The sequence below is a fragment of the Coloeus monedula genome, assembly GCF_965178545.1.
Source record: "Coloeus monedula genome assembly, chromosome: 1".
Classification (NCBI taxonomy): Eukaryota; Metazoa; Chordata; class Aves; order Passeriformes; family Corvidae; genus Coloeus; species Coloeus monedula.
The window spans coordinates 16072058-16085163 of NC_138781.1; the positions used below are offsets into that span (position 1 = coordinate 16072058).

Consider the following 13106-nt stretch of genomic DNA (forward strand, 5'->3'; position numbering starts at 1 on the left):
GCTACAAGATAGGCAGTGCAGTACCTCGTTTTACAGGTGATTTGAAGAGCACTGCAGAGAATGTCTGTATCTGCTTACCTTTGAGATCATCAGTAGTATTTTCAAGGCAATGATGACTTGTACTTATGTAAAGTACAAGGCTTCTCAATATGAAACCCTAGAATTGCAGCATTGTATTATTATTGTGACCTATTAATTGTTAATATGCAGGATCTAAAAGATGCAGTTTATCTTTTTAGCCAAGTTACAGACTTGCAATAAGGACAGAAGGCATGATTGAGAACCTAGTGAAAAATCTGAGTTGTGAACATGAGGAGCTCCAGATGCATTGTGCAAGTGCCATATTTAAGGTAATTGTATTATAATCAGTAGATCAGAACCAGCATTAGCCCTTTGTTTTCATGTCATTGGCAGTTTTAAATTTTCTTAATTTCACTATTTCTCTAATGCGTAAAAAATTATGGAAATGTTGTGAATATTTTAGCTTCATATTTAATATTATAATTAGATTCCTACTTGCTCTTCTTGTGTGCAACCCTTAAGTTGCACAGGTAACCAGTGGAGAGAGGTAAAGCATACTGTGCATAGAGCTGTTTTGGGTTTTTTGTTTGGCCCTAAAGTGGACAATGTGACAGTACAAGCACTGCTGCAAATACAGGAGCAGTTTACTGTCAAACTCACTTAGTGAGTTGTTAGCATATTCAGATGCTTGAATATAATATTTATGTTTTCTTCTCTATTAGCTTTTACTAGTTAAAATGTAATTCAGCTAGCTTTTGAAGACATCATTTGACACATTTTTACATCATATATATGTTTAATTCTTTTTTTATAGTGTGCAGAAGATGAAGAAATACGTGACCTGGTTAGAAAACATGAAGGTCTACAACCACTATCTGTTCTGCTTGATAACAGTGAAAACAAGCAACTTTTGGCAGCTGTGACAGGAGCAATCTGGAAATGTGCAATCAGTAGAGAAAATGTGCTAAAGTAACAATTTAATTTTACAAGCATTTATTACATTATCATGTTTTGATTTTACGGGCCTCTATTGTTTTCAAAACTGTTGTGTCATGCTTCTTCATAATCAGTCTTTATAATCAGTTGGGCTTTCAACTTAGGTTTTATAGTACTTAAAAAATTGTCACCTGACCTCATAAGGGTACAGTGTTAAGGTCCTAGAATCTTAACAGTCAATGGAGACAAGTGGTGCCTCTAGTTAAGCTATAGGACATGAGTCAGGAGCTGTACTGGCACATACCAAACATTTGACACGTGGCCATATCTGGTATCGCCCTCCTGTCTGTAGCTTACAAGCCAGAATCACTGCTGCATGGTAGAAAGAGTATGTAGTACACTTAACTTTAACATTTTACATCAAGAGAAGCAGAAACCAAATTATCTCATTGTAGGATAGATATCTAATATGTATTAGAAATACACTGGAGTCTAGGATAATTAGCCTACATGCCTCTCTTCTTGACTACAGAAGGGGCTCAGAAAAGTAGCTTTGTCTGGAGACCCAGCTTCTAAATGAGTGGAATTAGCTGATGAGAGTCCTACTGTAGGTACCAGCAACCCCTCAGTACGAGGGTCCTGAGTAATTATCTGAGAATGTGACAGTAGGAGTTGTCACTCTCCACCTTCCATGGAGCAGCGTAATGATTGAAAAGACTTTACCCTCTCATCTAAAATTAATTTATCAGATGCATGCACCTTACCAAAAAAAGGAATTTGGCTCCACTGCATATGTCCTAAGTTTCCTGCTGAAATTATGCTGCTCTGTACAAAAGAATGAAAGATGGATTAGAAAGGTTAGAAAGAGTATTTGTAAGCAGTAACATCTTCCTGCTGCCCTAATTTTAGTGTACCTTGCTGGATAAGCACATATGACAGATAAAGACTGGATAAAAATTAGGAAGATTTCCAGGTTTTGCATTCTGTCTTTTTACTCTCCTAAATGAGTTCTCAAACTGTTGGCATACAGACCCATGGTCTTTACATCCTTTACTGCTGTTCTACTGCTTTTTTGCATTCTTGATTGCGCAGTAAAATAACTTTTCATGAGGATGTATCCTTCTTTTCTGTGGACTTTGGGTATGTGCAGAGGTATCCTGATTTTGGATCAATCAGTGATGAGATGGACTGAATGGCTCTCTCTGTACTAGTTAACTAAACAGGGCCAAACGTTTCAAGGTTCAGGCTCTGTGTTAGGATTATCCATACTGTTTAACTACCAACACAGTCCCTTACACAGTTTGGCCTGTGCCAGCAAGCAGTCTCCCAGATAATGCCCAGACACTCTTTGGGAACAGTGCAGGCAACAGATTGTTCCCATTAGACAGAATGGGTGAGGCCACCCTGCATGGTGAGGATAAGAGATTTTAGCTGTGTGGATGCTATGTTGTGCTTCTTGTCCTCAGGGCTAGAGAACGAGCCCTAGCCTGTTTTATTTATTAGTATAGCTGTAGGCAATAATTCTGTCCAACTGCAAACAGATTTTTGTTGGGCTACTCACATGTCTTTGGCAAGTGCTTGATGCTCCACAAAGGTTACTAGCCTGGCGCAGCTCAAGCTGAATCCATGTGTTACACAGTGCTGAGTCTGAAGCAGTAAACCCTATCCAAACTCAAGATGGGAGGGCACTAAAGAAAAGGGAGCGAGGATAATACGAAAACACCTAAGTAGATCTGGAGGGATGAGCCTGTCTGGCATGAAGCTAGAACTAACAAACCCTGCTGGCTCCTGCAGCAGCACTTAATTATCTCTAAAGTGCTCCAGAGTATTTCCTGTGCCTGAGGTTCACTGCTGAGATGTTGTGCTGACTCGGCCGTGATCGGGTGCAGGTGCCTGTGCCCGTGTAGCTCCGGGTGCAGTGGGCGTGGGAGCAGCCGTACTGCTCCTGGACACAAGATGGCCCGAGCCAACAGCTCTGTCAGACTGCAGCCTGCCTGTTGCAGAGCCAGCTCATGTCATTCCATCTGTGAAGCAGTTGAAATGCCAGCAAAAATTCGTTTTGTTTTGTTGTGTTTTTTAATTATTTGCTTACTTTATTGCTCTTTTTTTCATTCTGTTGATGTTTACTCTTGAAAAAAATAGTTGTGGGGATACTTCCAAATTACAGTGAACAAAGAGGAAAATTTCTCTTTAAGCAAAGGTTTGGATGATGAAAAACAAAAGTTTCTCATTTCTCAGTTACTTTAATTATTATGCTGATAATCCATCTTGAAAAGATTAGTTTTTATTGAAACAGATCTAGTTCTGCCATAAAAATCTCAGAAATACCAATATTTTTTTGTATGAAAGAAAAGCCACATGAGAAACTGATTCCTGGAAAATAGTTCTTGTAGCTCAAGTAGACATTCCCAGAAGCTAGGGGCTTGGAGGAAAGCACAAATGAGAATTCACTACCCTCAGAGAAATTTTCTCAGATAATTAGATTATATACAGGTTAGATCTAGCTTGATATACCACATGGAACTGTCAAGGTGTATCAGAAAGTGTATAAAAGGAAGATGCAGTATTTGTTAAGTGTTAAGAATCCTCTTAAGTTTTGAACAACAAAAAATAAAACAACTTAGAAGATGATTCCAGAACCGAGGAAGAAGTCCTGTTCTGAGTGATGAACTCCTGAGGTTTAGCACACATCTCTTTGTAGGATAGGACCTCCAAGATTTTAAAAAACATGGTTTTGATTCTCAGTATCAAAAGTTCCATGAAGAACGAGGAAAGTATTAATATAGCAGTCAAGTCAAATTTCTGTCAACTTAATTTTTAATTACAGGTTGGAATCTAGCAGTGTGCTATAGAAGTGTACTAGAACTATGGTTCTGACCTCAGGAAAATGCAATGTATTAGGCCTGAACTAAGTATAAAACTGGTCAGGGTAAACTCTCTAAAAAGCTGATGTTTAGTGAAAAGTAAGGGTGATCCTTTGGTTCAGAGAGGTGGAGGAGGGTCTGGTACAATACTACTCTAGCTATTGTTAACGCAGCAGGGAAAAGTGCTGGAAGTTAGGATAGCACAGTAATTGCCAGTCTTCTGGTTTGTTTTCAGCTATTTGTAGCTGTTGCATGCATATGTGAAGTGTAAAAAAACTCTCAAACTACTCAGGAGATTCTTAGACAGCTAAATTAGAGAAAAGTAATTAGAAAGGTAGAGTAAGAAATTAGGCTGTATGTCACAAAGTGTTTGGAATGGATTACCCGTATTGGGATTTCTTCAACGAGATGATTTACATTCAGAAATTAAAACATATACTTCAATTATAATAATACTTAAATTATAAAATCAAGCTTGTAGTGGTAACATACTGAAAATAATAGCTTTGGATTTATTGTTGTCTTTTAGATTTCAGGAATATAAAACTGTAGAAGCTTTGGTAACACTGCTTACTGATCAGCCTGAAGAGGTCCTTAAAAATGTCATTGGAGCACTGGGAGAATGTTGCCAAGAGCAAGAAAATCGAGGCACTGTCCGCAGATGTGGTGGAATCGCACCTATAGTGAAGTTACTGACTACAACTGATCGGGCACTACTTGTGAACGTCAACAAAGCAGTGGGAGCTTGTGCAATGGAACCTGAAAATATGATGTAAGTTGTTAATATTAATAGAATTTTAAATATTGAAAAAAATTAGTTATTCTGATGCAAAAATAGTCAATTTTAATCTGACTTAAAAGATATTTTACGTTTTTGCTTTTTACAGAACTGTGTGGGTTAGTTACATCCTACTGTAAATGTGCTATAGATAAAAAAAATATTAAGGAAATATATAGAACGTAAAGCTTTTGTATTTTGAGAAAAATCAAATAAACCTTTAGGAAATTGATTTTTGTTGAAGTTGAAACTCAAAGTTACAAAGCATCATTTTGAAGTGCTGCATGATAGGTCCATGTTTTACCTTCTCTTTCTACATCTGTTCTCAAGTAATTAAAAATAGCCTAAATTAGAGAAAGTTATTCTAAAATGAAACATGCACATTTACTGTCATGAAAATATACTTCATTTTTTTGTAGTAGAGTATTACTTGCATTGTATGTCTCTTTTGTCCCTCTCCATCATTCCTTCTGTGAAGTCAGACAGTTTGGGACTCTTTTCTCCCCTTACTCCTTTGCAAAACCAAAGAAATAGACTGTCTTTGATTTTGTGATGTAGATTTGTACAAATTATGAATATTGTTGAGTTCTATGATTAAGTGTTTCAGTTAAATGTTGAGGTCGGCATTTGCTGCACTTACTGTTTTCTTACAAGGATATTTACTTCAAGATTCTCAGCATATTTCCCTCCTTATACATAAGAGAGGTCAGAAAGAGAGTTTTATTAAGCTCCTCCTGTTCTGATTTGCATAATTCACTTGATATTCATATAGCAGTGCAGGGAATTCTTTTCCTGAATAGGGCTTTTGTTTTCATGCTTTGGCTGTCACCCAGTGGCAAAAGGCTGGATGGTACACAACCGTAAACATGGGTTGTATGAGCAGTTAGCCATGTAGCATAAAAGTATAAATAAATGAAATCATTTTAATGACATTTCTCACTAAAAATCAGCCTTTAGCATAAGGTATTAACCTAAGAGAATTAGCATTGCAAATACTGAGAAACTTAAATGCCAATAAATATAAATTGATATTTATAAAACCTCAGACATACTCCAGTACTCAGAACTGTCACTTGTAGTATCCAGTATGGACTGCTTCATACTGGAATGTGTTCAGTATAAGCATAAAAAAAAATCCGAGTTGCTGCTTAAATTGTGATAAAACAAAGTCTGTCTTGTCTTTAAGCAGAAAGTACAGGTTTGGGACAAAATTTATATTCTAGAGTTTATAAAGAGTGAACAAAGGAGTCAAATACTGAATTTGATTTGTATAAAACATTCTCTGTTGATGTTCTCAACTTTAGAAGTGTTTCTAAAAGTATTTCAAAACATTAGCAAGTAAGCAAGATGTTAAATAAGTGTAGAATATACTTTTTGCTACTGCAAAAAAAAAGTTACACAAAAATTATTATCAAAACTGTGCCATGTACCTGATGTATTGTGCTAGCTATGCTTGTAGTACTAGAAGAGATAATGCTGCTCTATTTTTCCCAAAGCATGATTCATCCAAGTATGGATAAATTTGATACTAATTTAGCAAAATGTTTAAAAATACTGCTTAGTTAAAACATTGACAGCAGTGTAACTGTTCGTATGTTTAAATGATTTTCTTGATTGAATGCTCTGCCTCTCACAGGGCAATTACAAGCAACCTCCCCACCCATCACTGACCCCCACTTCTCTCTCAAAAAAAAAAAAAGAAAAAGAAAAAGAAAAAGAAGTATATTCATTCCTCTATCTTCTCCTCCTCTCAGACCAGTACAGCAGAAGTTGAAATTGTATCTTCTCATCTCCTCATCCAAAGTGTTCTCCTTTTGGGGAAGAACAAGTCACCAAAGACATGAAATACACACACAGTCTGTAGTATGGCTCTTTTCCATTTACTAAACTGGGGCCTAAAACAATAAATAGCCTTGCTAGAAACTACTGTGGAGTTCAGTCTCTTTCTGTAAACATCTTCTAGAGTTCTTAACCAAAAAGACACATCTTAACAAGGGTGTGGAAATGTGCCAAGATTGCCTTCTAGAAAGAAGCAAAGCCACTTGTAGCCTGTAAGCATTTACAGGTGATGAGAACTTTCTATTGCAGCAGGTTGATACTTAGCTGTTTATGGTCTTTCAGATTCATGTAACTGGATCCCTATTACACTTTTTATTTCATAATCACTTATTTCTCAGAATGGTTTGACAGGTTCTAGGTAATCAGTTCTTCTCTACTGCCTTTGTCCTGTCAAATTTGGCTGGCAGGTCTTGAGGCTTGGGGGTTTTTTGTCATGTGGTACAGACAGGCTCTGTTTTACAGTGTAATGTTTTTCAGTTTGGCATTATAGAAACTTTGAAAATTATGATGATTTTCCTGGATTCTGCTATCATTGACTTTCATATGTAGAAAAATTGAAGCCCTCATAAGGATTGAGAATTTTCAGATATATTCTTAGTTTCATTAGCTGCAAGTGTGTTTAAGAAAGTGTGGCTTAGAGACTAAATAGTCAGTTGAGCAGTCTTCTACTTTGAATGTGCTTATCCTTGCAGCAGCAGGTATGTGAAGACCACACAGACCAAGAGTGGAGCCCACATAATTTCTGTAAATGATTCAAGGGTATATAATGAAGAGGTTGTGATTAATATAAGAAATAAAACCTCATTATGGACTAGAAAAAGCTGAGAATATTCTGTGAAGCAGTGCAGTTAAGTCCTGAGGGACGTACTATGCAATTATCTTACGTTCCATGGAGGAAGCTTGCACTGACAGAAAGACTAATAGGTGAATAGGTGAATCTACATCTTCTGTATGTCTTTTATGTATTTTATTTCTGCTATGTTTCCTAGTTGACACTGTGACTCTTGCAGCTACTGAATGGGAGGTACACTAGTGTTACTTTTCTGCACCAATCCTTTACTTCAAGGCAACTTGAAACAATTAAATGATTCTTACTGTCTCTATTGAGCTATTTAAAATTAAAAAAACAGCAGCCAGCTTCTCTCACAGCCAAAAATAAGTTCGTTTATCTAAAAAACCCAACATAATTATGTGACTGAACTCCCTTACTCTTACGTAGACAGCATGAAGCTGTTCTCCATACTTGGTCTTCTGTACTAACACTGACAGAGATGCTGCTGTACATTTTCATGTATATTTATTGTTTTGAGGAACTTTTTATAAGTTACTCATTTTCTTTTACTAAAAACAAAGGACTAGTGCTTATTCTTCAACTGACTCTAGATTTATTCATTTGCCCTTTCCATTTGAAAATCCGTAGACTGCATCACTAGCATTCAAAACTGAGGGCTTAGAATCTTATAAACTAAAATGTACAATTATTTTAGCCAAGCAGATGGAGTTTTAGTCATTGGTATATAATACTATTTATCAAAGCAGTCAGCAGAAACTAGTGAAAGTTTTAAGAAAAATGCTAAATTGTGGTTTCAAAAAAGATGAGATTACATTCTGATAGAATTAAACCCTGTAATCTTACCAGTGAGCACAATACAGAGTCCATATAACTTTGTTTATTTACATTTGTATTTGTGGTCTAAATTGGCACGCAATTAAACTGAAGTTCTCAAAGTTCTGGTAAGTAACATTGTAGCAGAGAAAGATGATAGATATGACAAACAGATGTCTAGGCTGTGCGTACACATGTGTATTTAAGCAATTCATGTTGACATTTCTACTGGAAATGTTCAATATTAAGTTTTAATTTGAAAGAGAAGTACTATTTCAGATTAAAGGCTTTGGTAATTTCAGATACATTAAAAAAAGCAAAGTAAATTTCTAGAATTTTAAGCCACATCTTGCTCATACTGTTCAATGATTTAATGATATTGAGATTCTTAAATAATGTGGAAAATCTTCATTAAGCAACTTTTGCCTGTGAATAGACAACAAAAGTAATTAAGAAAATTATCTTAAATTGACCAATCTGCACTGGTCAAATAGCAAATACCAATTCACTTAACCTAAAAATTGCAGTCATCTCTGAATGGGTTTAACTGCATTAAAATTATTTGCCCGTAAAACCTATTCTGTGTACACCATACGTATGTTCTGTGTTGGAAGCAGGGAGATGTTTTGGTCCTACACCTTGCAGTTGCCTTTTGGTAGGAGTGATGATGCCAGCTGAATATATCCCTTCACCTCTACTATGTCTGGCCAGCGCAGGAATACATGACAGGAGTGCCTCTTCAGCCAGTTCTAACTGCCATTGCAACTTCTTGTAGTTATTTTGAGGAGCAGAATAATCTACACCTATTCTAAATTTTATCACTGATCAAATAAGATCAGTCTGTGATAGAGGGCTTTGAATTAGAAGAGGTGGTCCGCTTCTGTTGTGAGATGCCTTTGCTATACTAAGGAATAGAAACTGGATTCTTGCTTTTGAATTCCACATATTTATATATTGTTACGTACTTACAGTGAAGGAACAAGTGCCAATTACTTATAATAAAGTTTACATTTCTACTTTGGGTGAGTTTCATTCCTGTTAAGATTTTGACTATTAATAATGTCCTGTACATTATATACATTACATACATACATAGATACAATAGCAGATCAACTATTCTATAAAGCAGTTAAATATTTGAATATTAAAGTATTAAATAAAGATTTTTATATCAACTAAATATTGTATTATTTCAGCTTTTATGAGATTTCATTCCGCTTTCAAAGAAAATGTTTTACATTTTTATTAAAAAAACCATCTTTTAACAGTCCCATGAGTAGTTCCTTGCTCCAGATTCTACTGTAGTTTAATTTTATCATCAGAATATCAAAAAATTATTATAAAATACATAATTTAACTGCCTGAAACCACAGAGTGAATAATGTGCTAACGATGAATGAATACAAAATTGAATGCCAACCAAAGTAAATTTTATATTTGTTTGTATTTATTGTGGTAAGAAGCTTTATTACTGCATCCTGCTAATAATATTATAATACATTTTGAGAAGAAAATTGGATACAAAAACTATATACAAAAGCAAATCGTAATATTGTTTAGCATAATGTCATCAAAGCTGCAATTTTCAAGATTACAGGACTGTTTTCTTCTCTCTTTCTTTGTTTATTTGTAAAGAAAACTGAATGTGTATTTTTGTCAGCTTTAAAAAGGAATTTTTACATAGGAAGGACTTTAATGTCTAAGCCCTTTTATAGAGGAAACATTGTTCAGGACCATTTATTTTAGTGTTCCCTTTGCTGTTAAGGCAAATACACTCATTCAGCACCCATTTTCTTCATCTGCTGGATTGTGCAGTGAAACCATAGGGAGATAAAAAAATTGAACTCTTTAGCAGTGCTTTCTAGATTGGCAAATGTATATTCTCAGCCAGATGAAAATAGCAAGATTTGTGCTTGCATGATGATTACGCAATAATAATTCTTCCAGAATGAGAATTTAAGAGCATCATTCCTGTATGTGGAGTTCTTTTATTTTTGTTAATCTGGTGTAACTCCAAGTAATCAGAGATGAGCAATGTAATTTGGAGATTTTATTGTTTTGTCTCTACTGTTTCCTAGTTTAAAATTATGCATGTTGAATGGTCAGAGAACTATACTTTCAGGTATTCTGAGCTGGGTTCTGTTGATCTAAGACAACTGGTCTTTCTGGTCCTTAAGGGAAAGGCAAAACACTTCAGAAAATTGACGATAGAGTGAGTCTATTTTACCTTGAAACACTGAAGAGAAGACAAGAAAACTGAAAAGAAAATGAAAGTAAACTTTCAATTGAAAATGAGCTTTAAAAAAAATAGAAAGGAAAGATAAATCAGCCTAGAAGTTGTTTTTTTAAGTGTGGTGGAAAAATCTGAGCTCAGTATTTGGCTTCTATCTCTTGATTTTTACATACTTGTTGGAGCTGGGTCATTTATATTTAGTCCCTCTTGGGAGGAAGTACCTCATGTTGGTAAATGATCAGTAGTCTGCTTGACTAGAGGAAAGATTCATGAGTTCTTTTTTAATTAATTCCAATATAGGAAAAAATTCCTTGTACTTTCTGAAATGACAGGAGAATAATGTTAAAATTGCTTAAAAGTGTTTGGGGTTCAGAGGGACTTAAAAGTTCATTTTGAAGCTTTTACTTAAGTCATCCTTACTATGTGAACGTATATGTGTAGTTGTGTAGTTTGTGCTCATGTTGTTGTATTTTGTTGTGTTAAGACTTCTGAATTTGTCCTTTGCATGATGATTTTCTTGCAGTTGATTTGGAGCTGAGCGTGTAAAATAAGCTATACTGAAACTGGCAGATCTTAAAAAACTTAGGGTTTTTTAGCTTAACCATAGTTTTGTTGAAAAAGTATTATTTTGAAAATCATAGTTGTTTAACCAGTTTGCATAAAAATGTTGTGAATAAAGTCCTTGCTTATTTTAGACAGACTTCATGTCCTTATTTATTTTTTCTGCTTCAAATGATGATAGAATTACATACAAGGTTCATTTTATAGTTAGTTTGAAAATTTCCTGGGAAAGCGTAAATAGTGAACACAAATTAAATGCTTTATCTGCTGTTTTTAAGCTCTCTTAAAAATGTGGTTTGAATTCTCTTGCATTACAGTTAAAGATACAAACATGTTGTATGCAACTGAATTTTTTACTTTTGAGGTTAGACAATTTAGGTGTACTTGCTTTTCTTCAGCTCATCTGCTTTGAGTTTAACACAGTTTTTTGAAAAAAGGCATGTTAGTAAAGGCTATTAAGTTTTGTTTGACCTTCCTTTCCATTTAGGGTACTCACTGGAACCTAATGTGAAATTATGATCCCCAAGCCTGATCAATATGTAAACATAACACAGATGGTGTAGAGATGATTCTGATGATAATTCATTTCTCAGCTAGTCATGAAGATACTTTGATTACAGTATGTTTAAGTAGTTATAACATAGTGCTCAGTGTTGGTCTTGTTAGTAAGGAACATATGGGAAACAAGTTGCACGTTATTCGTGCCCAACAAAGGATGCTCTGTGGTGTGACCATTTTAATTTCTAATGCTTGATTAGAAACATAGTATTTTAAAATATGTCATAGAGCAAGGTAAATACATTAAGCATAGACTGAATAAAAAGTTAAGTACATAGTTTTGGGCATAAATATTTGTTTTGGAGAGTATTTGTTGCTATATGAAAGAAGCCAGTATACTCAAATTCAGATTTCACTTTGCATGCAGATCGTTAAAAAGTCACATGCTTGTTTTCACATTTATGAGTTCTGGTTATAATGTAGTTTACTTTATCTTCTATAAGAGCTCTGAATGACAGCGCTGGAAAAAAATAAACAACATTAATGAGATTTAGTTAGAAAACATTCTGTCTTTACATCATTTGTTCACACCCATCCGTTGTAGTGGGCACTGTTTGCTGAGCATGTTGATGGTGATTAGCTGACAATAAAACACAAGCACTTGCGTAAAGCAAAACAGCGTGTCAAAATCATGCCAGTGTTTCTTAGAGCAGTGTTCCAAACAAACTGATATAATTTGAGATTCAGCATTGTATACTCCATAATTAATTTTCCCTTTTTGGTCTGTTTCTGGAATAGGATAATTGACAGTCTAGATGGAGTTCGCCTACTCTGGTCATTGTTGAAAAATCCTGACCCAGATGTTCAAGCAAGTGCAGCTTGGGCTCTTTGTCCTTGCATTGAAAATGCTAAGGTAAGAAAGTATTTGAAGTAGCAGTTTTGTTATATATATACTCATGTATGATTTTTATATTTGGATAATTTCCAGTAATACTTTGCTGTTTGCTACTTACACACTTTTAATTCTGTTAACTGCCTAAAAAACATATGTATTTACTTTTCAAAAGTGAATAGTCCTCCATCTAGCACCCATTATATAATCTGTTTTGCCTTTACAGTGTTTTCTAGATTGGCAAATATATTTTAATAATTTACCAGGACCTAACCTTACTGTTGCCAAATAAAGCATGATGAAAATCTGAGAATGCTGAAAACAGAAAGCTTCTACTCACAGGCTATGAATAGCATGGGTAGTTCTAGTTGTTCTCCACTGTGAGGAACTTCAGCTGTGTTCTCAAGAGACCATCATTTGGTTTCAGAGTGTATTTTAGACTCGGTGCCAATGTAATCTTCAGGTTTTCTGCTCAGACTGCCAACAAAAAGTGCCAGTTGTGAATAGTGGTAGTTGTGCAGGTCATTTGTGCACAGAAGACTGAGCTATTCATTTATTTCATGTCAGTTTCCAAATAGAGATAAAATAGTGAGGATAATCTGCATGTCATCTTCTATGTATTCTTAGCACTGACATGTGGTAAAATAAACGGGCAAGGTTTTGTTTCCCATTAGAAGTTTCCTAGAGTACTAACTTTATTCCTTAATCCTTGTACAGTACTAGATTCCACTTCTGATTTACCTCTGTGTTTAATGCAACATTTGCATCTTTTCTCTACTATACTAAAATATATATATCCTTCCACACAAAATTGGAGATCCTGACTATGTAAAGAATAGTAATTCCTTCAGAGTGCTAGATATCCAGCATCCTTCTTG

The 13106-nt window shown here is 35.1% G+C and overlaps 1 protein-coding gene across 1 annotated transcript in view; it reads left to right on the forward strand.

The window, feature by feature from the left end:
- The window catches only part of ODAD2 (outer dynein arm docking complex subunit 2), a gene marked incomplete at both ends in the record, with an annotated part of 74183 nt that overhangs the window by 25486 nt on the left and 35591 nt on the right, over positions 1 to 13106 (forward strand). Inside the window, 4 exon segments of the mRNA XM_082295241.1 lie at positions 240 to 350; positions 836 to 990; positions 4351 to 4593; positions 12135 to 12249. Coding sequence (XP_082151367.1) covers positions 240 to 350; positions 836 to 990; positions 4351 to 4593; positions 12135 to 12249 — 624 coding nt within the window.